The sequence below is a fragment of the Protopterus annectens genome, chromosome 1.part2, assembly GCF_019279795.1.
Source record: "Protopterus annectens isolate FY-2018-M chromosome 1.part2, PAN1.0, whole genome shotgun sequence".
Lineage (NCBI taxonomy): Eukaryota > Metazoa > Chordata > Ceratodontiformes > Protopteridae > Protopterus > Protopterus annectens.
Genome location: NC_056727.1, coordinates 737,113,768 through 737,141,451, shown reverse-complemented (window position 1 = coordinate 737,141,451; position 27,684 = coordinate 737,113,768). Strand labels below are relative to the sequence as shown.

At 41.7% G+C, this 27,684-nt stretch overlaps 1 protein-coding gene across 1 annotated transcript in view; it reads right to left on the bottom strand.

The window, feature by feature from the left end:
- The window catches only part of CNIH3 (cornichon family AMPA receptor auxiliary protein 3), a 1,634,537-nt gene that overhangs the window by 675,213 nt on the left and 931,640 nt on the right, over positions 1-27,684 (bottom strand). Inside the window, exon 3 of the mRNA XM_044058844.1 lies at positions 1,554-1,601. Within this exon, the coding sequence (XP_043914779.1) occupies positions 1,554-1,601 (48 nt within the window). The remainder of the gene's footprint in view (positions 1-1,553; positions 1,602-27,684) is intronic.

Sequence of the window (27,684 nt, the reverse complement as noted above, 5' to 3'; positions counted from 1 at the left end):
ACCATTAGTTGCTAAAACAAACTTGGATCCCAATTCCTATATTCTATGTCTTGTAGTCTTCTCTGTGGTGATTTATGTTTAGCATTTAGAATCATGAAGGACCCAGTCCTAGACCTTCACAAAACGAACAGAGCCACAAATGCTTATACTAAAGATTTAAAACTTCATCAACTAAAAAACAGGACATGCTGGGATGACAAGTTTATCTCTCAATGCAAACCCCATTTCTGGACCACCTTTTCCTACAACAGAGTGAAACCTTCACCAATTCATACCTCTCAACTGTACAGATTTTCACTGAATGTCCAGATTTCTGCCTCATATTTTTGGTCTGTTTCTCAAAAAATTGTCATTTTTCTGGAAAAGTATTGGCAAGTCATTAAATGTTGAAGCCAGAAAATAATGACAAACATTTGAGTTTCAGACTTCATATCCTTCAGAAAAGTCATGCTAATGTAAAATGTGTTATTTAACTTTCTAAGTTTGTAATAGCAATATTTAAAAAGTGTCTCTATTTTTGAACCTTTGACCCCCATTATTTATGGCTTTTTCAGATTTCTTGCACTAAGAGGTAGGTTTTCCTTCTGTAAGGTCAATCCTGAGAACTGGATAGGTAGCCACAAATTCTCCTTGGGCCTACCTTGTGTTGCCCTTCTTGGAGGCAGGAGATGCCACATGAGAGTAGGTATTGGCAAAGGATTCAATGACCCTTGGGCTGATCTGCCTTGCAGATTCTATGATGCTTTGACACAAAAACATTACTACCAAGGAAGGACCAAGATACGATGGTAACTTTTTTTTTTTTTTAGTTTTGAGGTATAGTTGTGCTTCAACTTATTTTATATGAAACCCTGGATCTTGCAGTCACATATATTTTCACACTGCAAAATTCATGTCTCTGCAGAGAGGAAAGCCATTCCTCGTCTCACTTCTCTGGGTATATATACCATCTCAAAAGTCACAGCACCTGTATATAGCTGATATGGGTGGTGTGGGTTTGCTCCACCCCACCTAAAATCACCTGCTGTGTTGTGGTCAAGTGTGTAAAATTTTGACAAATCTTCTTTGTTTAATTTTGATCAATAATTGACAACTTTAGTGAAGCAAAATTTACAAACGTTTTATTATATGAAGAGCTGAAGAGAGTGCTTGTAAGATGGACTGAAGGCAAAGTGCTGACCTTAATTATAGCTTGAAATATCCATTTAGATAACACAGGTCAGTACAGATGAAAGCAGATGCATACTATTTCAGTCTTGAAACATTTAGGCAATATACCTTTAAGTGCTCTCTTGTTGCTTAACTTGCGGATTTTCCATAACAGAAATACATAACAAATTAAGATGGTCAAAGCAGAAAGAAAAACAGATATCACTCATTTTCAGGTATTACCAATATACTAGACCATATAGTAAACTCTTACATGCAAAGCTATTTTACCTGCACATAAATATTAAGCTTGGAGTCATACATACTTAACTAAAGACTCATTAAAATGTAAATTGTCAGTCTCACTGTGAACCATGTTACAAAACCAAATGAATATCACTCACCCTTCTCAAAAGATAGCAAATCCTTTCAATGTTTCTTACTCTTTCTCGCTGTAAACAAACCAGAAAAATAAGTGTTATCTCTTTTTTATGGCACAGGAGAAACATTGACTTTTATTACATGTAAATGCTTAGGAGAACTGACAGAAAGTACAGTTGTGCAAGTAAACTTACCAGAGCAGTAGATGTTTGAAAGATCACTGCTGCAGTAGCCTGATCTATATGGATTATATCCTGTCAAGGATATAACAGCCAGCCAGAGCCAGCCAGGTTCCAAAGCTTCAGGGGACCTTCCATGTTTCCAAACTGTCAGTTGAGCTAACTAAAAGAGAAGTTTGGGGACAAAGCCCTTCAGAGCTTTCCTGCCAACAGACAGAGGGCTGAGCCATGAAAGGACAATGCTAAGAACAACAAAAAATAAATATCCACACTCTGGCATAAACAAAACACACCAAAAAACAATGATGGTGGAGGAGGGAGTGGCAACTGCAGCAGTGATCACTCAAATATCTATTGTTATTTACTTACACAACTGTACTATGTTAATCATATTTATCACAGCAGTAGTAGCCTTAGCTATAAAAGTAGATTACCATAGCTAACTACATTTGGGAGGTGGAAGGAGAAGAGTTCAGGGGCCCCTAGAGAATGGTCACAGTAAAGCCTAACCTGGACTTAGAGGAGGAATCAAGGTTATAGTGCTTGTAAAAGTAAGTGCAGAGGACCAAGTAGCAGCTTCTAGAATCCAACCCTTTCCAAAAAGCCATACATGAGGCTAAGGCCCTGGCAGAGTGGTTTTGACCCTGCCTGAAATAGTTTTGTTATGGTTAGTATAACAAAATGTAATAGCCTTGGACAACCACTTGGAAATAGTCTGTTTTGCCAAAGGTGTCCCTTCCTCTTACCTTCACAACAAATGAACAATTGATAGAAAGGTTTGAACAATTTAGTTCTGTCAAGACAGTACCTGAGTTGTCTGTGGACATCCAAGGTATGGAGTGTCCTTTCTCCTCATTTTTAGGTTCAGAAAAGAAAACAGGAAGCTGGAAAGTTTGGCTTGAAGTAAACTCAGGTACCACTTTAGTCATAAAAGGAGGCTTAATTCTCTAAGAAGTCAAAACTATTATTAAGTGGTTCTGGCTCACCAAATTCACAGATGACTGTATATTGGGAGATATTATACGTTCTCCCAAGACACAAACATCTTGCAAGTTAGTTTAACACAGACAGGTGACTGTTGCCAAAGCCATAGCCTAAAACTCAATGACAAAAAATTAGTTAAAATGTCCTTTTGAAAACTCTCAATGCAAGTTAATTACTCCCTCGATAAATCGCCTCTAAGAGCTGACCCAGTAGTAAGAGATCTGAGAACATATGTAGGCAGCAATCTGGCCTTTGACCAACATGTAATTAAGATAAGAAAATCATTCTCTGTCACCCAACATATAGGTAAGGGTATGGCATCCAGGTCAAAGGAAGTTATAGTACCTCTCTACTCAGCCCTTATCATATCTGTCATTGAATACAATGCTCCCTTTGGCATGAATCAAACCAGACACTTGAAAAAGTTGGAATGCCTACAAAGGTCTCTCGTGACAAAAATTCAGGGCATGAATACACTGTTCTACACTGCTTGCCTAAATACACTGTCTCTGTATTCAGTCTCCTACAGGGGATTTTTGACTGGCTTACAAGGCTTCCTCAGAACCAACCCAGATGTATCTGTTGCACATGCAAAAAAATAAATAAATAAATAAATAAAAAAAATAAAAAAAAAATCATCGCTAGAAACACTAGATCCAGGGATCTGAACTTCACTTGTGATATAAACAGAATGTGCTGGAGAGACAGATATGTGTCCCAAAGGAGCCCCACACTGTGGAATAGGCTCCCCATCCTTATAAAACAGAGTTTATCCCCCGACCCTATTTAAACAAAACCTTGACAACTGGATGGGAAATCATAAATTTATCCCTGATCTGGCCCCCATGTCCCTTATGTAAGACTCAGTAAATAAGAAAAGTATTATTCTAACTAACATCTCCCCTACAAATCCTAACCTGCCTGCCAACTAACATGTCCCCCCTCTGTATGATACTTTGGACACAAATGGTTTGTGGTGCAAGGCTAGGCTTATAAGGGCTCTAGTAGTCATTAGCCTAGTAACAACCTATGAAGCTGTAAGAAACCCTGTCACTGTGGTAAATCGGACAGAGTTGACTCATCATAAGAGCTTGCAACTCAGATACTCTTCTTGCTCTGACTTTCCTTTCAAAAACATTTTGACATAAGACATGAGACACAAGACTGCACTGAAAGAGGAGGATCCTTGGGGAGACATACTGAAATGGATGATAAATAAACTTTCATAGAGGAATAAGAAAGGCAATAGGATAGTAACTCACACAAATATTGTAAAACCAGGGAACAACTAGCCCTGATTGGGTGCCGGTTATGTTCTTGGTACCAAATAGAAAACCTTATCCATTTGGTAATATATGTTTTTCTAAAAGCAGACTTTCTTGCCTCCATTAGTACCTGCTGCACATCCTCAATAAGCAGGTGCTAAAAGGACCTTAACACCCAGGCAGTCAACTGAAGTCGATTGATGTTGAGGTGCATCAACACCCCCTGCTCTTGTGAGACTAAATCGAGCCTGTGAGGAAGCTTGTGGTAATTTCCACTGACCATTTCTGAAAGAAGGGAGAACCATGGTTGCCTGGGCCAGAAGAGAGTCACAACAATGATCGTGGGGGATTCCTTCTGAATCTTCAGATGTACCCTGGAAATTAGTGAAAAAGGAGGAAAATCATATAGGAATATTTCTCTCCAAGGAAGAGAAAAGGCATCTGTCTTCCAACCCTTCTTCCATAAAGTCCTGGAATAGAATCGGAGGCAAAGAGGACCACTTGAGAAACTCCCCGCAGATGGATAAAGTCTTTTCACAGATTCATAGATTCATACATTGTTGCTAGGCTAATGACCCAGGGGACCTTTTTAAGACTGGCCAAGTTTTCCAAAAAGAATAATGATGTCCTATATCCAAATAGGACATTGAAAACCAGGCATTTATAAGCTACCTGTCCATAAGGGAGATAGGAGCCAGGCCTGGTATAAATTTCCTATTTCACACCCACTGGTCTAGGTTGCACTTAAACTGGTTCCATAGAAGGGGCAGTCCCTGGGAAAAAATCTTTCTCTCCAGTATGTTCTGTTTAAGTCACACACAAAATTCAGGTCCTTAGACCTTGCATTTCTAGTACTGTTTGACTTATAAATACGCAGAAGATTCATAAGTGTGGGGTTTGCAGATGTCTTGTAAGCCAGGCATAGATCACCCTCAGCAATCTACAGGAGACTGAGTAGAGGAAAAGGGCTTTAAGGTATTCTGCATAAGGCAGGTTTGTTATGCCTTGTACTTTTTGTAAGAAACCTCTGAGGTTGCTTTTGTTGCTGCATATGCCTGGTCAGGTACAAACCGAAGGTGGGACTGTGCTCTCTACTTGGTCTGGTAAGGGCAGAGTACGGTGGAATAATGAACTGTCTGGACCTAGATGTCAAGCCCTTACTTATATGCTGCTCATCATAAAAGGATTTCTTCACCACTGTGGTCACATTGTGGTCAAAAATAGGGCTACTGTCTACGTAAGTACCTAGATTCCTGACCACTGGATCAAATCTTAGGGCTGTATTATAAACACAGTAATAAGCTGGAATGGTTGACTTCCCAAAGGGTACAATTATGCATTTCTCAGTACTGAGTTTAAGAACATTGCTTTGGCACCATTTGTTAGTCAAAGTTAGGCCTACTTGAAGACATGGCTGCAGGGGAGTTGATGACAACCCCCCAGCCTGCAATCATCTGCAAACTTAGTTTTGTAAGATCCCCAATCTAGTTTACATTTGTTATGGTTTGCCCTCATCCTGCTCAGCTTGTCTGACACACAAATTTGTTCTTACTGAATGTAGGATGCCTGTATTATGAGCTTGTACTCTGAAGCTATATCCCAAGCTAATATGTCTGGTATGCAAAAGGGTATGGACTGGTTCCTGTTCCCCCCATTTGTTGATGCACCACATGACTATGATATTCTCTGCAACAACCTGAAGAGGTCCTGGGGACCAAAGATGATCCAGAGAGTTGAGTGTGCTGATCAGGGCAAGCATCTCTTTGATAATTATGTGCTTGTGTCTGTCCTTAGTGACTCACACACCCAGCACTTATATGTCCTGTAACTGCTCCCCAAGCAAATTCCAAGGCATCTGTGGTGACTGACTGCTTTGAAATAGGGAAGGAAAAGGGGACACCTGGATTTATGGATATCTGTTGTCTCCACCAAATGAGTTCTCTTTGTCAAATTTCAGTGTGAGGTTTGTCAGGACAAAGGGTGCTGGTACTGAAACCAAAGAGACTTCAAATACCACTGTATCTTTCTCATGTAGAGTCTTGACAGGGTATCATGAGAATCACAAGCCATGCGATCCACAGTCCTGAGTTATTCCCTCACAGTGGTCAAACTCTGAGCGGAATATCTTAGAAACAGATCTTGCTATAGATCTATATTTTTCCTGTGGAAGAAAAACTCCTTAAACTGAAGTGTCTAGTTGATATCCTAGGAACACAATCCTGTATGAAGAAGTCAAGAAAAACTTTTGAATGTTCTTTTGGAATCCCAGCTTGTGTAAGAGATCTCTCACCCATGGGAGATATTCCTGATACTTTGAAAAAAACTCTACAAAGATAAGCAAGTCATCTAACTATGGAAAAATGTGAATAACCTGCAGCCCACAGTGAACAATAACTGGAGCTAGATATTATGTGAGCACTCTTGTTGCAGTGGATAGTCCAAAGTGTAAGGCAGAGACCAGATAATGTGATCCAGACATACAAAACCTTATAAGAAACATCAGAAATCTGGATGATTGGGGGTAATGCTAAGCATCTTTTATGTCCAGACCTACCAGGAAACTAGAAAGAGAAAGAAGAGGCAACAGGTTGTGAAGTGACATCATTTTGAATTTGGGCATTGTCACAAAAAGGTTTGGGAAAGAATGCTCTAGAACTGGTCCGCAAACATTTCCTTTCTTTGACACCAAGAACATCCTTAAATAAAAACCCTTCCCAACCTGGGAGGAAATAATTGTTTCTATCACTCCTGGGACAGCATGTGATGAAGACCCCAATCAAACAAAAAGAGTCTAATCTGGATGATCAGGAATGACTCCCTGGAAAGAAGTAATTTCCTCCCACTGCCATGTGTAACCTCAATGAATGATCTTTGGAACCCATTTGTCTGAAACTATCTGTTGTCAAAGAGATAAATGGAGATTCAGACTTTCTGGAAGAAAAAGGGTGCCAGGGTGGCAGGAAGTCACAAGGTCTCTTGAGTGGTCATTCAGAATTATTGGACTGTCCTTGGTTTTGGGAGGTTTGACGCTTGTTTTTGGAACCCCCATTGCCATTTTTTATTACACATCTATTTACCTGTATTTTCCTGAGACAATTTTTCTGCTTTTTGCTAAAAAATGGATGAGAAGTTAGAGAATCCCTTAGAAAACATGGAAAAGGAGGCTGAAAATCTTAGAGATTCCCTGGATCAGCTTACCCCATTCATCACATGGCTTTATCAACTCTGAGGCAGAGGGGCCAAGAACTGAATCGTTGTCCATCCAGAGGGGAACAAAAAATCTAATTTTTAACATCATCTGGGAGGTTCTGAGAATGCAACAATGCAAACCTCCTCAAACAGTACCAGTAGCTATAGCCCTGGTAGAAGCATCAACAGAGTCATATACACCCGAATGAGTAGTGACCTATACAATAGAAGAAACTAAACTATTAAAAGCAGATTTTTTCCTCATAAGAAAAAACTGCAGCTAAAAAATTCCTCACAGTTTCCCAGTTAGCTAGAACAAACTTTAACATATGAGCCTGACATACCTCCCAACTGTACAGATTTTTGCAGAATGTCCAGATTTTTGCCTCATATTTTTGGTCTGTTTTTCATAAAATTGTAGTTTTCTGGCAAATTAATGGCAAATTATTAATGATTTAAGTTAGAAAATAATGACAGACATTTCAGTTTCAGACCATACCCTTCAGAAAAGTCATGCTGATGCAAAACCTGTCATTCTATCAACTTTCTACGTTTGTAAAAGCAGTATTTAAAAATTGTCCCTATTTGTGGGCCTTTGTCCCACTTTTATTTTTGGTTTTGTCCAGATTTCTTCCTCTAAGAGGTTGAGAGATATGGAGCCTGGCAATTCAAAATTCTGAAAATCAAAGTTGCAGAGGTATACACTCTTTTCCATCCTTACCAATAATGTTCCCATCCTTAGCAGAATGAATAGGACTGGAAATAACTAAGAGTTTAGCAGCAGTGGGACCAATTAATGTTATAGCTGCTGGGTCAGATTTGGGAATAGTATATAAAAACATAAAAGACTAAGGGATTTTATACATCTGATTTGCCTTTTTAGGGAGAGCTACCAGGAAAACTGCCAGCAGTACGACATACATCCTCTAAAGCAGAAAGAACAAGAGGAATGGGCATAGGATTTGGACATTCCTTCTGTAGCAATTCATATTATCTTCTGAGGGACTGGGAACAGTACAGTTGTGTACACTTATCATAAATGTAGATGTCTGAGTGTATTCACTGTTGCAGTCATCACATTTGGGTTATCGGTGCCAGGGTAGCCCTCGGCCGGCCCAAATACCAGAGACTTAGTATTTCTGTGTCGGTTGCTGTCACTTGAAGACTGATGTCATGTTATCAGTAGTATAAAGTAAGGCAGCCGACGCCATTACATCAGTTTTTCTTGCCCTAACCTGTCTGGAGCCCCCAAGTAGGAGGCCAGGTTCTGGTGAAAGAAGCTCCACCACTTAAAAATAAATACCAAAATGTCTCTTGTAAGTTAAAGAGAACAACACGTTAGAAAGGTAATGAAAGGAGAGAGAGAATAAAGGGGGATGGAGGGAGGGAAACCTGGACTGCAACAGTGAATACACTTGAACATCTACATTTATGGTAAGTGTACACAACTGTACTATGTTCTTCGTGTTTCACTGTTGCAGTCATCTCATTTGGGTTGATTCCCAAAGCTGAAGAAAAGGGTGGAGGCAGTCAATGCAACTAGGGGCTGGCTAGGATGCCCTGCAAGACTGCAGAGGCAAACCCTTCCCTGGATTTGGAGAAGAGAGGCAGGTGGTAATGCTTGGTAAAAGTGTGAACAGATGTCCAGGTGGCAGCTTCCAGGATGTCCCTGGTGGGGACTCCTCTGAGGAAAGCTGCAGAGGTGGATGCTGCTCTGGTGGAGTATGTCCAGACGCCCTTAGGGGGAGGCTTTCCATGCTGTTTGTTAAAGAAATAGATGCAGTGTCTATCTGTTTTGAAATGGTTTGTTTGGAGATGGCTTTGCCTTCTTCCCCTGTAGCAAAGCTAACCAGCAATTGATCAGACATTCAGAAGGATTTAGTCCTGTCTAGAAAGAATCTGAGTTATCTGTGCATATCTAGAGAGTGAAGAATCCTTTCCCCCGTGTTCTGGGGATTGGGAAAAAATGAGGGCAAATTAATGGATTGGTTGAGAGCCACACTGGATACCACTTTGGGCATGAAGGATGGGTTAGTTCTGAGGGATACCATGTTTGCATGGAAGATGATGAAAGGTTCCACAGCTATGAGTGCTTTCAGCTCAGAAACTCTTCTGGCTGAAGTGATGGCCAGAAGGAATGTTGTTTTCCAGGAGAGAAATTTTAGCTCTGCAGAAGAAGCCCGTTCGAAAGGGGGTAGGGTGAACTTTTCCAAAACAAAGTTATGGTCTCAAGCTGGTGTTGGTACCCTTCTGGGTGGCCTCAGGTTGCTAGCCCTCTTAGGAACTGTTTGATCAAAGGGTGTGACAAAAGGGGCTGCTCAGTGGGAAATGAGCAGAAATAGCAGAGGCATGAATTTTTATAGAGGAGAAAGAGAGATCACTGTGTAGTAGGTCAGCTAAGTAATCCAGGATGAGAGGGAGGGAGGCCTGTGCCGTATTGGCTCCCTTAGCCTGCATCCAGGTGCAGAACCTTTTCCATTTGTCAGCATAAGACTTTCTGGTGCTAGGACATCTGGCCTCATGGATAACATCCAGAACCTGTTTACTGAGGTTGGCAGACTGGGTCAGGGTTAGGGAATAAGCCAAGCTGAAAAACTGAGAGTCTGCAACTGGGGATGCATGAATTCCCCTTCCCTCTGGGTCAGGAGGTTTGGTATCGGAGGAAGATGCCTTTGGGGTACCAGGGAGAGGCTGTGCAGTAAGGGGTAGCAGTGCTGCTGGGGCCAGTCTGGAGCTATAAGAATGGTCCTTGGTTTTTCCTCCCATATTTTGAGCAGTACCCTGGGGATATGAGGGAGGGGAGGAAAGGCATAGACCGATAGATTGACAGGGACAGGGCATCCACTTTCCAAGCCATGCAGTGATAATCCCTGGTGCAGAATTTGCTGAGCTGATGGTTGGTGTGGGAGGCAAAGAGGTCGACATTCGGGGTTCCACATTTCTGAGTTATTAGGGTGAAGGTACTTCTGTTGAGTTGCCACTCATGTGGGTCCAGAAGATTTCTGCTTAATTGGTCTGCCAGAGAGTTGAGAGAGCCTGGTAGGAATTGTGCTAACAGGTGTAGTTGCATGGCAGAGGCTGTGTGCCTAAGAGTCAACGGCCAGCCTGCATAGAGGGTAGGAGTGAGTCCATCCCTGCTTATTGATGTACCGCATCACAGCGGTGTTGTCTGTTTTGATCAGAAGAGCCCCTGGTGAGAGAAGCTATCAAGGTGTGCTGCACAGCCATCATCTCTTTTTGATTGATGTGCAGAGGGATTTGCTGTGGACTCGATTGGCCCTGTATGCACCTGCCGTCCAGGTGTGCACCCCAAGCATAGTCTAAAGCATCTGTGGTAAGGGTCTGGGCAGCAGGGGGTGGGGAGAAAGGCATTCCCTTGTTGTGGGAGCATGCTGTTGCCCAACAAAGAACATTTTTTCTGAGGCAAGGAGTTTTAGGTGAAAGAGTTTCCATGTCTTGAGAGTGTTGGAACCAAAGGCTCTTTAGGTACCACTGAAGTTTCCTCATATGCAGTCTGGCATATGGAATGAGTAGTATGCAAGATGCCATGAACCCCAGAGCTTGCAGGATCTTCCTTGCAGTTAGTTGGGGTCTGGTGGCTAGTTGAGAGAAGTAGGCTGTCAGGAAAATTTGTTTCTCTGGAGTAAGGTAAGTCATCTGGGATGCTGTTTCCAGACTTGCTCCCAGGAAAATTATCCTTTGGGTGGGCACCTGTTTGGATTTCTTTTCATTGATTGTGTACCCTAGGGAGGTTATAAGGGTCTTTTTAAAGGCCAGGTGCTGGAGCAGCTTTTCCTGGGTGTCTGCCTGAATAAGGCAGTCGCCTTATTATGGGTAAATCTGAATATTTCTTTGTCTGCAAATGGCAATGTCTGGAGCCAGACATTTTGTGAAAACTCTGGCAGCAGTAGGCAAGCCAAAGGGAAGCACAGAGAACTGAAAGTGTTGAGATCCTGCCCTGAAGCGGAGATATTTCCTGCATGATTCCCTGATAGAAATGTGGAGGTAGGCCTCTTTTATATCTAGGGTTGCTAGCCAAGCGTCCTTGGACAGCATGGATAGCAGCTGCTGTAGGGTGAGCATTTTGAATTTTGGGATCACCGGGAAGGTGTTTAGAATGGATAGATCGAGGATGGGGTGCTAGGTGCCCTCTATTCTGGGCACCAGAAAAAGTCTGGAGTAGAAACCTTGGCCTATCTGTTCTTCAGGAATGTGCTCTATTGCCCTCACAGAGAGCAGGGAAATGATTTGCTTTTAAGCCTCTGCCCACTGATTTGTTGGTAGATCTGGGAACCCTTTTGGGGTTGGAAGGGTGTGGAAGGAAAATTTGTATCCCTAAAACACGATGTTCAGAACCCACTGGTCCTTGATAATGGTGTTCCAGGTGCTTGTGTGAAAGGAGAGTTTTCCTCCTAGAGATAAGTGAAGGTGGGCAAAGGGAGGGGGTGGAGGAGGTGAGTCACTGTGAGTTCTTACCATAAGGGGGTGGCTTAGAACTCTCTGGTTTTGAAGTGGAGGTAGTCCACTGCTTAGATCTCTGCATTCCGTGGGTCTGTGTCTGGAGGGTCTGCTTCCATGGGGCCTCAGCTGGGCTGGTTTACTGGGAGCAGGAAAGGACCAGTGTTTGGAGGGACAATGTCTGCTAAACCTAGGGGGCTGGACCTGCAAGAAATCCTTAACTGCTTGCATAGATTTTGCTTTCATTCCATTTTTTTTAAGACCTCTTCTGCCTTAGTGCCAAATAAGTTATCTTTGTGCAACGGGACATCCAACAATTTAGATTTGACATGGTCTGGCAGGGGCTGTTATTTAAGCCATACATTCCTTCTAATGACAGATCCAGTGACTGCTGCCCTGCAAGAAGCTTCTAGGATGTCAAAACCATAGTGCAAGGTGTGTTTAGTTACTTGACTTGCAAAATGCATTACCTCTTGTAAATCTTTAGATTATGTCCAAGCAGGAAAGGAAGACTTTTTTTCTTTAAGGAGTTCCAAGGTATGTTGCTGAAATTTCAGCATATGGAACTGACAATTTAGTGCCCTGATAGCAAGATTAGCTGAGGTGTATACTTTTTTACCCCATCTATCCAATGCTTGGGAATCCCTGTCTGAGGGGGTGGGATTCTTAGCAGAGGTTGCTTTAATCCCTTTTGGCCCTTGAGAAATGACCTTGGGGTCAGCTGTAAGATTTTTAAAAAAGATATTTGTGTGAGTCAGGGACTCTATAGTACCTGTCTGTTTTTCTGGGAGCAGGAGGAAGGGCATCAGGAGTCAAGCTGGATTCAAGGAAAACATCCTCCACAACATCCAGGACTGGGGGGATGGCTAAGGGTCTGTGTTGTAGAAGATTTAGGAATTCCCTGAGTCTCTTTTTAAACTAAGGGTAGTCCTGACTCTCCCATTGGAAATGCTCCCTTAAGGTATGCAGGGTTTCCCCAAATGAAAAATCTTCTGGGGGAGCGCCTGAAGGAATGGAATCCTCTGCATCAGAATCCTCATAAGTGGAGAGGGGTTGCATGTCTTCATATTCAGATGCATCAGATTCATCTGACTCTCATTCTGACAAAACTATAGGGGACAGATCTCTTTTCCTTTTGGAGGGGGTAGCTTGGCTTCCCCTGATTAGCATGATAAGGTCTTCTGCCATTTTAAGCATTTGAGACTGAGGCAAGGTAGCAAGCGTCTTTGAGTGGGTCGTCAGTTTCTTGGGTGTGGTTTGTACCCTGGGCCTAAGAAACTCTGTAGTTTTAGAAAATAATGGTATTCACGAAAGAAGATGTCGGTTTATGTTGAGATCCGGTAGTGTGAAGGACTTCCTCAGAAGTTGGTGCCTGCTCAGCAGCTCTGGACCCATCCAAGGTTGAGACGTCTGCTGGATCCTTAGTCAAAGAAGAGTTTTGCTGCATACCTGACTCCGAAAGGGTCTTGGTAGCGGCCTGAAAATCAACAGAAGTGGGCATCAGGGGCTGAGAAAGCACCTCACTGGCCACCGGAGAACTGACGACTAGCTTAATGGAAGTGTCGTGTGTAGGTTTGGACCTGTGCAGTCTGTCTCTGTCTTTATCTTTACATGTTTTTGGAAGATCTGCTGTCAGATGGCTTATCGGAATTCAAGGACTGTAACTGAAAATATCTGACTACAATAAGGGTACGACAATGGATAGTTCTGGTGTTGAACAAAGCACAGAAGTGACAATGAGGGACATCATGGTCTGGGCCTAAACAAGTGATGCAGTAAAAGTGGAAGTCTCAGTGTGGTATTTATTTTCCATAGGAAAGACAATTATTAGCTTTTTCTGACATCGGTTAATGTAAGAAAAAAGGATCCCCAATGGGGTACTTACCTTTAGAAGACTTCAACTTCAGTTCAGTAGACGAAACTCAGGTAGCGGCCGACCAGCACTTGTGCAAACTGCTAGTGCTTTGGGCTCCATGGCAAGAAAGACTAATTTAATGGTGTCAGCTGCCTTACTTTATACTACTGATGACCTGACGTCAGTTTTCAAGCGACAGCAACTGACACAGAAATACTAAGTGTCTGGTATTCGGGCCGGCTGAGGGCTACCCTGGCAGGGATAACCCAAATGTGATGACTGCAACAGTGAAACACGAAGAACATCCTTAGTGTTCTCCCACTAAAAACACAGGCATATTCTAACAATAATCTCAGAAAAAGACAACCCTCACAGGGAGAATCAGAAATAAAGCTCTCCTCTGAGTCTAAATTAGAAATGTAAGGAAGAAGCCCTGAATCAGTCCTTGAATCTTCCTGTTCGGATTCAGAATCTTAAATCTCTCCAGGAAAAAGGGTATCCCACTTTCTTTTACTAGAAACTACTTTACAAGAAGGCTCGATAGCCAGAATGAACCCGAAGAAAGTCTCAGCAAACTACCTGTCTAAGGAAATATGAGGAGTAAATACATGCTTAGTTTTCTATTTCTTTTTGACAGGAAACATGAGGCCAATTGTGTAATTAACAGCAGCAGCAGCTTTACCAGGGATGGCTACAGCATTTTGATACAACAGGGAAGCCTTCCCTGTTCCCTCATACAAGACCAACCAGAGGGGGTGTTCCCTTGCCCACTGAGGGGACCCCAGCAACCACAGAGGATGTGACTAACCCCCAGTCTATAGTGGCTGTAGGTTCTACACCAGAGGAATCCAGGGTAAAAGATGAGTGGTCTGAGGTACAACAAATGGCCACAGCAGAGTCACCCACCTGTGGCCGAGACAAACTGCTAGCCTGCTGTGGTGGTAAAGGCTGTTTACTTAACTTTTTCTTTTTATGACTGGAAGAAGGACTGACCATGGGACTGGTAGTTTGTTCCATGGTCAAGTTGAAAATGGTGCCTCTTTCCTGGGCAAGACAAGCAGCAAATTAAAAACCACAAGTCTTTAAAAGTCACTTTTTCACAGAAAAACAGTAAAAAGAACTTTAAACACTTTACCAGCCCCTAAAAGTAAAATATGAAAGGAAAAAAAAGAGATCCTGTTTAAAAGTACAATACAGTCTCATGACAGTCTGTTAAAGCAAAAAACTCCTACCTTTAAATTAACTTTCCTGAGGAGGAAAGTGATCAAAAAAAGTTATGTACTAACCATCTGTGTTGTTCTTTTTCATTCTTCCTCAACTGATGGATTCAGATCTGAGACTTGGATCCAGCTCAGCCACTTCTAGCAGATCCTCACAACCAAAACTCTTGAACTGCTCCCTTTGCCATAATGCTCCGTCAATCTAACACACCTCTGACTGAGTTTGCTGCCCCTAGATATAAAGGGACCACATCTTAAAGAAGTTAATAAAGACAGAGTAAGAAAAGGAAGATGAAGCTTACACAAGGAACAACATTTTCCTAAGAGAACTCTTAGGTCTTTTCAGATGTAAAATAGGGTGGGAAATTGAGGAAGAATGGAAATGAGCAACACAGGTGTAACGTTATGGCGAGTACATAACTTTTTTATCTGATGTTGTCCTTTCCATTAATTTCTCAACTGATGGGACAGAGTCTCTAGCTACTAGAACCTTGAGTGGCCCTCATGTAAGGATATTCTGGAGTACTGTGAAAACAAAGGCACTGCATTTCTGGAAACCGACTCCTATTTGTAATGAGCAATAAAACTGTAAGCATTAGTCCAAGTTGCAGCTGCACAGATGTCATGTATAGAAACCCTTGACCAGAAGGCTGAAGAGCTCATCATAGACCTCATGGAATGAGATCTAGGAGGCTTAAGCAAGGATAAAGAATAGTTGTGTAAAATCTTACCATAACCATAGATGTCCTTCTCTTCCATGTTGCAGTATTCTTGTTGTGGGATTTCCTGCCTTCAGGTGACCCGTACATCAGCTCCTGTACAAAAGCTTCAGCTTGGCTGCAGCAGCTGCATGGGATGTCACACGTAGGGCCATAAACCAGGGACCTTAAGTGTGATGTCTGCATGCACAATCCTCAGAACTTAAAGCTAAGCAGGCAAAGTAGATGGGCCAACAAGATAGGCTGCCAAAGGTAACATATAAAAGGCCCTGGGTCTCTTCCATAATGGAGATAGGCATCCAGGAGCAGTTAGACTGGTAGATTCTGTGAGGGGGAATGGTGGGTGGGAAGGAATACTGCAACATGGAAGAGAAGGACATCTATGGTTATGGTAAGATTTTACACAACAGTTCTATGTCCTTCTATTCCTATGTTGCAGTATTCTTGGTGTGGGAGAGTACCACAGCTTAGTTTGATGAAAGGGTGGCTGATGCAGAAGATGATTCCACAAAGCCTTGTAAGATTGCCCTGACAAATCCTGCATGTTTGGTGAAAGTGTGGATAGTGGACCATGTAGCTGCTTCCATAATGGAAGCTGTGTCCATGCCTTTTTAGAAGGCCTTGGAAGTGGCCACTGCTCTAGTGGAGTGTGCCTTAACCCCAACTGGAGGGTTTTTTCCCTGGTGTGAGTAGCAGAAACAGATTGCCTTTCTAATCCAGGATGCAATGGTCTGTTTGGTGACTGCCTTGCCCAATGATCTGGGGTGAACAGATACAAAGAGTTGTTTGGATATCCTAATGTCTTTAGTCTTGTCCAGGTAAAATCTCAGTTGCCTGTGGACATCTAGGGAGTATAGTATCCTATTTCCTTGGTTATTGGGAGAGGGGAAAAAATTGGGTAGGTGAATAGATTGACTTAGAGATAGTCATTGACTACCTTGAGCATGAAGGAGGGGTTAGTTCTCAGTGTGACTCTATCTCTATGGAAAATGGTGTAAGATGAGCATGCCATTAAAGCTTGTAGTTCAGAAACCCTTCTGGAAGAGATAATAGCCACTAACAGTACTGTTTTCCAAGTGCAAAACTGTAGAGAGGCTCTATTAGCCGGTTCAAAGGGGAGCTGGGTGAGTTTATCCAGGATGAAGTTCAGGTCCCATGGAGGAGGGATAGGCTACTTAGGTGGTCTGATGTGTAAGACCCCTTTAAGGAAACGTTTCACATGTAGCCTGGCTAACAAGGAAGGCTCTAGAGGTAAGCAGGCTGATAATGCAGAGAGGTGCACGTTCACTGAAGAATAGGAAAGTCCACCATTTATAAGTTGACACATATATGAGAGGATTAGGAGGGTGTCAGCCTCGTAAGGGTCCCTTTCCTGTTCCAGACACCACTGAGTAAATCTTTCCCATTTAGCAAGGTATGATTTTCTAGTAGTGGGTTTCCTGGCCTCCCTCAGGACTGATAGCATGTCTTCTGAGTAATGGTGTCTGAATGGGGTTAGTAATTTATTACCCACAGAGTCAGGGATAGCATTTGTAAGTGTGGGTGTAGGAGAGTTCCTTTGTCTTGTGTCAGAAGGTCCACCTTGTGGGGTAACTTGCAGTAATTGCCCTTGGCTAAATTGTGAAGAAGGGGGGAACCAGTGCTGCCTTGGCCAGTAGGGAGTCATTAGGAAGATTTTTGGTTTGTCCTTCCTGATTTTCAGAAGGACTTTCTGAATCAGAGGGAAGGGGGGAAAGCGTAAAGGAACTTCCCTCCCAGCTGAAACTGAAGGTGTCTACTCTCCAGGCTTGGGGGGAGTAAGTTTTTGTGCAGAATGTCTGCAGCTGCCTGTTCTGGGGGGAGGCAAACAGGTCTATTTGTGGAGTGCCCCACCGGTGGACTATGTCTAGGAAGACCGTCCAGTCCAGCATCCATTCATGTTGTGGAGAGGATGTTCTGCTCAGGAGGTTTGCTTGCTTGTTGTCCTGTGAAGGGATGTAGCTGGCTTACAGGGATAGGTTGTGCTGGGATGCTAGGTCCCAAATTAGTAGGGCTAGCCTGCATAATTGGTATGTCTTGGTACCTCCCTGTTTGTTGATGTACCACATTACAGTGGTATTGTCTGTCACTATCAGAAGAGGACCTGGTAGCAGTAGGGGTAGGAAGGTCTGAAGAGCTAAAAGAACTGCTGTCATCTCCTTTACATTGATGTGTTTGGTTTTCATGGGAGGTTGCCACTTAGCATGGACTCTGTAAGAGTGCAAGGTGGCTCCCCAACCTGAGTCTGAGGCATCTGTATGCAATATTTGTGTGAGATGAGGGGGCTGCAGTGGAAGCCCCAGGTTTAGTTGTACTTGCTGGATCCACCACACGATTTCCTTCTTTAAACAGGGAAGAAGGGGGATAACTTGCTCCAAGTGACTCTGGTGTTGTGACCAGATATTTTTGAGGTACCACTGCAGTTATCACATATGCATCCTGGCCAATGGTAGCATGGGAAGGTAGTCACACATTATTAGGACTTCCCCTGTCCTGAAAGGATTGTCTAGGCTGAGGAGGTGGGCCAGTGGGCCTGGAAGAGGAATGTCTTCTAGTTCCTCTTCTGGGTCTGGAGGAGGATGCAGCGGAATGCGGGTTATGCCTAACAAAGGCAGTCTTGGCCAGGTAGTTCCTATAAAATCTGGGTATAGGGGATACCAGGAGATGTTTAATATCCTGTAACTCTGCTTTTTTCTTGCAGATTCTTAAATAGGTCTGCAGATTGCTTTCCAAAGAGGAAGTTGTGATCCAGGGGAGCATCCAAGATTTTGGACTTGAAGTCCTCTGGCAGATTCTGTAGTCTAAGCCAGGAATATCTCCTAAGGATAGATGCTGATGCTGCAGAGTGAGCAGAAGCTTCTGCAGCATTGCAGCTGCATGTTATGGAGTGTCTACCCACTTGTAGTGCTAAGGACAATTTGGAGTAGATATCCGCTTTAATGGGACTCTCAGGAATTGAAGCCAGCATAGAGGTGGCTTGGGATATTAAGTCCAGGGCATACTTGGTCATGTGGTCTGATAGTTAATGGCTCTGAAGGCCAAAGTGGAGGAAGTGTACACCTTCTTGCCTATCCTATCCCTGGATTTACTATATTTATCTGTGGGCAATAGGGAGGCAGAAGGTAACAACCTAGACTGTTTATCAGGGGCAGTGACAATCACTGCTGGGTCTGCTAAGGGTGGCTTGATGAGGAATTTTTGTTCCTCGGGCACATTGTAGAAGCGGTCTGGGCACTTAGGTGCAGGAGGCTGTGAGTCAGGATTTATAGAGGCTGCAGAAAAGGCAACCAAGTATGCAGGAAGAACAGGGGGTACAGCTGAAGGGGAGGGGGACTCCACTGTCAGCAGTTCAAAGTATCTTTTTTGGGTTTCTGTCATTTGGGGAGTATACCATTTGAAATAGTCTTTCATTTTGATATGGTTTCACAAATGTAATGTCTTCAGGTGAACAATCCCCTTCCACAGAATCCTCATCAGGAGAGTAATATTCCTTGGGAGAAGCAATCTGAGATGCATAAGAGATGGATTCATCTGAGGAAGAGTAGGTAGATTCATGTTTTTCTTCTTCCTCAAGGAGGGGAGCCATGGGAATAGAAGACGCAGAGGTAAGCCTAGGGCTTAACAGAGGCAACATAGTTGTGGGTGAGGCAGAAGACCTAAGGGCCATAAATGCCTGCATAAGAGAAGAGGTGAAGGCCTCCCAATCTGGAGGGGTTTCAGAAGCAGGCATAACATGTTTTGTTTTCTGCTTCTTTTTGGTTGGAGTCAGTCTAGAGCTGGGTTTGGCAGCGGTTGTATCCAAGGTCTGGACCCCGGTCAAAGGAACCACCAAATCTGGTTCCCCCTTGACATTGACAGGAGTCGGTGTCTGAGAAAGTTCTGTGGACATGCCGGATGTCGGCTGTGCAGCGGCCTCCGCGAGGGAGGTCAATGGAGCTGATGGATCCGCCGAGTGCTCCTCAACTCCTACATCAGTAGTTGATAGGGCATCCGGGTGTGAAGCAGCAGGTGATGAAGGCCTAGGCATCTTGGCCTTCTTATGCGGAGGTTCTTGGGCAGCCTCTGAAGTGGGATCCATCCTGAGAGCCAGCCATTTGAGGCATTGATTTTCTAAGTAAAGGTTTAAAGCTGCCAGATTGCTACGTAAGGTTTTAGGCCCAAACGTTTTACAAATAGGGCAGGCGTTATGATCGTATTCCCGGTCTAAGCAGAAAACGCATTTGTCATGTGCATCCTTATGGGGAATTTGGCACCTGCATTGGCATTTTCCCTTTTTACCTGACATCAGCTGAAAGCTACAAAAACCAAGCCTAAGCAATGCGAAAGATCGGTAAAAAAATTGAAATGCAAAAAACCCAACGAGTTACTTATCTATAATTAATCTGACATCTGGAGAGTAATCATACAATGCGAAGTCATCCGCAGCTGAAATGTTCTGAGGATTGTGCATGCAGACGTCACACTTAAGGTCCCTGGTTTATGGCCCTACATGTGACGTCCCATGCAGCTGCAACAGCCAAGCTGAAGCTTTTGTATAGGCTCCGACGTACGGGTCACCTAAAGGCAGGAAATCCCACACCAAGAATACTGCAACATAGGAATAGAAGGACATTCCTCTTTTACTATGGACAAAAGTGATGTAATCAGTTAGTCATTTGGCCAGAGTAACTTTGGAAACTGGCTTGCTCAATTTGTTAGGAGAGAAGGAAACAAACAACTGGTCAGTTTTTTCTAAAATCCTTGGTTCTATGGAGGTAAAAGTGAAGTTGTGTATGCACATCCAAAAGATGGATGTGAAAGAAAACTGGGAGATTAATGACCTGGTTGATGTTGTACTCTGAAGCTACCTTAGGCAAAAAAGATGAGTTGGTTCACAAAGACACCCTGTCTTTGTTTAAAACCAGGTACGGAGATTTGGAAGATAGAGCCTGAAGTTCAGATACTCATCTAACTGATGTGATAGTGACCAGAATGATGGTTTTCTAAGACAGACATTTTAGATAAGACCTGGCTAACAGTTGAAAGGGATTTTGGGTCAGAACTTGAAGCACAATAGTTAAATCCGAAGGAGGAGTAGGATCCTTTAACAGAGATCTAAGTAAAAAGGTCCCATTGAGGAAAGCTTATATAATTTAGAATAAGCTAATTTACAGTTATTTTGTCTAGATGGAAATTTGAAATGGCAGACAACCAGACCTTAATAGTGGAAAAGCTAGTCCAGTCATTGAAAATTGAAGTTAAAAATTCAAGAATAGCTGGTACAGGGGCAGAAAGGGGGTCCAGATCCCTGTTAAGGGCCCAGAATACAAATATCTTCCATTTATATTTGTAAATCCTTCTACTAGAAGTTTTTTGAGATGATAATACAATATGACAGACTGGGGAGGGCAGCCTGGGCTGTCTAGCTATCAGTGGATTTAGAGAAACCATGCTGTCAGTTTGAGACCTGTTATGTCTGCATGAATCAACCCTGTCGGGTGAGATACTAGGTCTTGAGTTGGATTCAGAATCCAAGACAGATGTACGAGATGAGGCCAGAGGAAGGGGAATCAAATCTGATGAGGACAAAAGGGGGCAAGGAGGATAACTTTGATCTTCAACCAACATGCTTTCTGTAGAAATATGGGAATGAGAAGCAATGGTGGGTAAGCATAAAGAAGACCGGAGGGCCAGCTGTGGACTAGGGCATCTCTTAGTGATTTCCTTCTTAGAAGGATCAGGGCAAAGGACCTGCTACATTTGTAGGTGAGGGGAGTCATGAACAGGTCACAACACGGCTGGCCCCATTGATGAAATTTTCTCTCTCCGATACTTGCAAATTGAGAGGCAGCTCATGAGGCATCAGAAAAGACCTGCTTAGTTTGTCCACAATCATGTTGGTTTTCCCTGGGCCAAATGGGTAAAGGATGCTGAAGAAAAACATAGTATATTACTGTGCAGCTAAATTAATAACTGATAAGTCTTACCACAAAAACACAGAGCAATAAGGGAAAGGAAGGGAAAAAATAAAATGCCACCATGGAAGAACTAACTAGAGAAAACTATAAAGCAATTCAGACATGAAGTGACACTGTTAGAAGAATATACTAGAGGGAACAGATCAGCAAAAATACTTACAAAAATAGACGTGATAAAAGCAATGCACAGTATCAGAGCAGTCCAGGATCTATCATACACTATTGCAAGTAATAAACTAAAGATATCAGCACAAGCAGAAAAACTTAGAAGATATACAGATAAATGTACAGGAAAAGTACAAAATAAGTAATTCATTGATGACCCAAAACATTTTATATAGAAATGGGAAACAAAGCAAAAAGAATAGAAGCACCACAAAAAAAAAAGAAATAGAAACATTCTGTGGAAATATTTATGAAGATCCTGTAGAACATAAAGATGCTGAAAAAACAGAAAAATTAATAGAAACCGTAAGGAGTTCTAGTGTACAAGATATGAAATGGGATGAAGTAATGACCAAAGAAACTGAAATAAAATTAAGAAAAGCTCATAACTGGAAAACCCCAAACCCACAGGCAGTACCTAATTTATGACTGAAAGCATTAACATCTTTATGCAAAGATTTAGCCCTGCATAAAAATTACTTTTATGCACATCCCGAATAGACACCAGCCTGGTTAACAACAGGAAAAACAATACTCCTCCTTAAGAGTGAAACTGTAAGCCATCTTAAAAATTGCAGAACAATAACTTGCCTTCTAACGATGTACAAACTATATACTGGAAGTGATGCACACAGAGTTTATAGTCATTTAGAAGAAAACTCAATCATGGCAATAGAACAAAAGAGAAACAAAATAAAGTCATATGGATAAAGGATAATCTTTTGCTAAATAAGACCATAATAGGGAATTGTACAAAGAGGAGGAATCTAAGTATAGCATGGACACATTACAAAAAAAACATTTGACAGCATCCACATTCATGACTAAAGACATGCTTACAGATGTAAGACTTATCTTGTTATAAAGTTCAATAAATTAAGTAAATCAACTGCCAGTCATGAGGAGCTAAACAGCAGGAAAGATCTTGCTTATATGTGTCTTTAAAAATGACATATTTTGGTTATGTTATTTATAGGGGAAGTATAATGTTTTCCTGCATATTTTTCCTAGGAAATTATTGAATTTTGATAGACCTAAGGAGGAAAAGTGTTCCTTTTTATAGTCTCACGCAGGTTCTGTAAGCAGCATCTAACTTAGATATATGCAGAGAAATGACTTTTAGTAATATTATACCAAGTTTAAAATCTACATAAGGGGACTATGTGTTCCTAATGTAACTTGATAGCGTGACCCTACTAATTCCTTTTAAACAAAGGTCCAAGCTCACCTTTCTAGTAGAAAACCTGTGGTCACAGACAAAGATGTAATGTAGAAAAATAATTTCTCAATTGTAATTCCTACTAGATAATTTTAGTAGTCTGAGTTTCCTAGAGTTCTGACTGGAAATCCCTTTTTGATGGATATAATTTGCATCAAAGTTTTCTTTTCATTAATGTATACAAGTTAACCCACAGTAACAGCACAGTGGGCACATAAAGCTCTCAGTCTTGGAAGTTTAATCCCACAGCACCTATATTATTACTTTGTGCCAATTCAAGTCAGACTGTGATATTGTTTAAGAACTAAACACTATACGAAACACTAGCAAGACACTTGTATTGAATTTATTTTCAGAGTTGGTCAAATAAACATCATCAGTCCATTCAATTTAAGTTGCAAAAGCATAAAGGAAATGAACAATAAAGATAAAAGACTAATCAAGTATAAGAAAGCAATTAGCATAAAAAGAATAGTCACTGGATATTGTAACAATTTGAATGAGTTTCTATCTGTACTACCCTGTGGTAATTTAATTATATCTGTAAATCTAATTTAAATGTAAGAATTTAATTTCCGTTTAATTTATGTTTAATCTAAATTTAATAAAGTATATATTAATTATATCTGTGAGTTTAATCCCCAGACTAGGCTTTAATATAGTGGGCTAAGTATCAGAGAAAGCATGGTAGCTGTGTTTAACAGCCTGAGCTGATTCTTGCTCCATAGGATAAAGATTTGCTTATAGTGATTCTATATTCCCCTTCCACTGATCATGACAGACCATACCAAAAATTCAAAACACATCTCCAAAAGCATCTAAAAGCATTTTGCGTCTGTTTCTACTTACTAACATGTGGCTAACCTCTAAAGCCTTTCACTCATACCCAGAACTCCACTGTTCTCTTTACAGGATCACGTTCTATATATATTGTTCTCATAAACTACATCATGCACACTATATAATAACATATTTAAAAAAAATATTTTGTGGCTCTGCTATCATTACTCCTTAGCATAACCATGGATATCAATGGTGTTATAGTTTTCAATACTTCATCTTTTACAGTAATGTTTGGTATAGTTCAGTGACTATCTATATTTGATTTTTATTGTTATCTGTTAATTATGTTCTTATGATATACTGGGAATCCTTTTCTGAAAATGGGTTTATGCACAGTTGGAATATCCCCGGTAAAGAAATAAATGTAAATCTATGCAAAGTTACGTTGTTTGAGTTCCTGATAGTCGACAAAGTTAAGTGGTGCTGCATGGAGTATATGTGCAAGTGTGCACTTTAGGGTTATATAAGGGAACAGATTTAGTGTGTGTGTGTGTGTGTGTGTGTGTGTGTGTGTGTGTGTGTGTGTGTGTGTGTGTGTGTGTGTGTGTGTGTGTGTGTGTGTGCGTGTGTGTGTGTGTGTGTGTGTGTGTGTGTGTGTGTGTGTGTGTGTGTGTCTTAAGGTTCAGGTAAGGGTTAGCTGAGTGAATATATTTAGTGTGTGTGGAAGTATGAGGTGTGTGTGTGTGTGTGTGTGTGTGTGTGTGTGTGTGTGTGTGTGTGTGTGTGTGTGTGTGTGTGTGTGTGTGTGTGTGAGTGCCTTAAGGTTCAGGTAAGGGTTAGCTGAGTGAATATATTTAGTGTGTGTGGAAGTATGAGGTGTGTGTGTGTGTGTGTGTGTGTGTGTGTGTGTGTGTGTGTGTGTGTGTGTGTGTGTGTGTGTGTGTGTGTGTGTGTGTCTGAGCTATCTTGTGTACTGATAGTGTTATGGAAACATCTTTTTGTAAGTGAAGCTGCTCGTTATGATTATAGGGGTAGCATTAGGGTTAGCATACATTACTAAGCTGGAACCATTCATTATATATATATATATATATATACACATACACATACATATATACACATACATCACATACATGCACATTATTTTTGAGCTGCACTTTACGAATACTTGTAACTGAAATCACAAAACTGAACCCAATTAGTGAAGTGACTCCCTGTCCAGGTAAACTGGTATTTTCCCATACTGATATTGTCAGCTCATGATGAATTTGTAGGGCTGCTGCTGTATGCTTGATTATGGTCCAGTCTGCAAAGACTAAACAAGAAACACAATATATCTCAAAGTATCTCTAGCAAAACTTTAGGGTTGGTCAGGGTCATCAGTCAGTCATTCATAACAAAGGATAATTTATTTTCTTTGTCTTAATAACTATACCCATAGCATCAAGAGCAATTTTTATTCTGACTGCTAGTGATTTTGGTAGTAAAGCAAAGAGGAATGAAGACATTGACAGTTTCTAGCATTATTGTGAACAGTAGATGAGGCATAAAGATGCATCTTAATACCCATAGCAGTATTACCACATAACCGGTGTAGTAACTGAACAAATGACTAGATAAAGAAAATAAGTCTGGGAATCAATAACAGATATCTCCAATGAACTTTATTAAGAACTTTTTTCATCAAGTGATATTATACCTAGAATGTCACTTAGAATATGGAAGCCAGTGATTTAGAATGTCTTTTCAATAGTTTATTATACACTTCTACCTTGAATGAACCCAGAGTGATCCAGGTGAATTAAAGGAGAAATCAAATGCTTTAGCCTTAGGTCTAAGGTGGGTCTAAATATTCTGTAGTCCTGCATTGTATAGTGTGATTAGACTATTTAATTCATATGGGGAACTGCCCTTATGAGCTTTAAGAATAAATGGCATATATACAGTCTTCCTTGAAGTGAGCAGAGTTGTACCCACCTTCCACTTCCGTTTACTTTCTGTCTGACAAATGTTGATATATATGGTCATTAAACTTCCCCTATATGGCACTTTACCTTTGCTGGACATTCAAGAGGATGATTAAAAGAACACTCAGGGCACGAGCCTGGCCAGATATGATTTGAAGCTAAGGCCTCTCATTTGCTTCAGCATCACTGATTGCAATCATAATCATTCAGTCCCCTTTTTCCCAACTTCAACATGGAGTTGGGATGTTGCATCAACTGCTGCCACCTCATTTGATTTTGTGCCACTCTCAAACCTTTTCTGACAGTCATGCCTGAGTGTTGTAGGTCTTTTCTCATACAATCCAGCCATATTATTGTTGGCTGTCCTTGTTTCCTCTTTCCTTCTTCCTCTCTCCTCCAAATCTTCTTGACCAAATCATCTTCTGCTTTACTACGAGTGACTGGACAACTGTAACATGTTCCCTTTGATCTTCTCTTCAAATAGAGCAAATTTAGTGTTTGCTCTGATGTCATCATCCCTTCATCTGTCCTATAGTGAGTATCCTACCACCCATCTCAGCCAGCCAGTGCAGCTTCATCGCTTCCTCAACTGCCCTGCCTTTACTATCCCAGTTTCTGAACAACAAAAAAGTATTGGTCACATTATGGTTTTATGTACACCTTACTTCTCAGCTTCTTTAGCATTCTTCTGTCACACACTACCCCTGTCACTCTGTGTCAGTTGAGTGCAGCCCCTCTTATTCTAGTTTTGACCTCCTCATTCAGACTTTCCTTCTCTTCAACCACCCATCTAAGACACTTTATACTGTTAACCTGTTCCACTATTGTTCCTTCTATTTCAGTTTTCATCTTTTTCTGATTTCTCTCATTTGCTGCTATGATTGCGTCTTGTCTGTCCTGAGTTTCATCCTATGTGTCTTCAGCCTTGCATTACATTATCCTATTATTTGTTGAAGTTCTTGTTCAGAGTCTGCTTGTAATGCCACATCATCTGCATACAGCACCATTGCTGATTTGTCCCTTCCATCCTGTTTGTGAATGTAGACCATCACCAATATTTATAGCAGTGGACTCAGACCTGAGCCCTTATACACACTCACTCCCACTGTGAACTCCACTGTGAGTCTGAACACTGTTTCTAGTTGCGTCACTGGGTCCTTAAACATAGCCTGCACTAATTCTACCTATGTTTCCATGACTTCAAACTACCTCAGAACTGCCCAAATCAGTTTTATTTGGATGTTGTCATATGCTTTCTCCTGTTCTATGAATGCTGATTTAGAATGTTTCCTCATCTCAAGTTTCTTTTCCCACTGTCTTTCTTAGTGCAAACAGTGGGCTGGTTGTGCTGCATTCTGATCTGATTCCAAACTGCTCATCTTCCATCTTACTTTCTATTATGTTGCATATTCATTTATCAATCACCCTCTCCAACAATTTCATGTGGTGTGACAGGAGTTTGATACCTCTGTACTGCCCATAGTTGTGAATAAGCCCTTTGTTCTTGTGCACTGGCAGTAGAATGATTATTCTCCGGTCGTCTGGGATACTTCTTCTTCATACTGCTATGAATACCCACAGTTCTCTTCTTACATCTTCTAAGGCTGGCTTGTCTTCTTCATTCATTGCAGGCTGTGTGTAGGCAGTGCAGTTCCTGTGGGGTTTTCTTCATTCAGAAACTGCTGGAAGTACTCCTTCCAATTGCCTTTGATATCCAGTGAACTGGTGAGCAAGATGTTGCTGACATCCCTTACGAATGGTATCTGATGACTGTCTTCTTTATTTTTCTGTATTTGCCTTGCAGCCTGATGGTTTCTTTGTGCAGTCTGCTGAGCCACTTCCCAGAAGCTGATAGCCTCTGATGCCCTGTTCTTTGTTATTATAGCTACTCTCTTAGCCTCTTTGTTAGCCAGCATATATTCATTCTTGGCCTGATCTGTCTTTTCTATCTCCCACTTTTTCCTGTGCTTCTTTCTTTTGATAACTCCCTAGACTTCTGCATTATACTACCAGATTTCCATACTTTATTTCCATACCTTGTTAGGATGCATATCTATCCTATTGTCTTCATACATACTGTTTTGAGATGCTTCCCTTCTTATTTGATTCCACCTATTTCTTCTTCCTGAGGTGCTGGACCCCTAAACAGTTCCTTGAAGTTGTGCTTCAAGGTCTT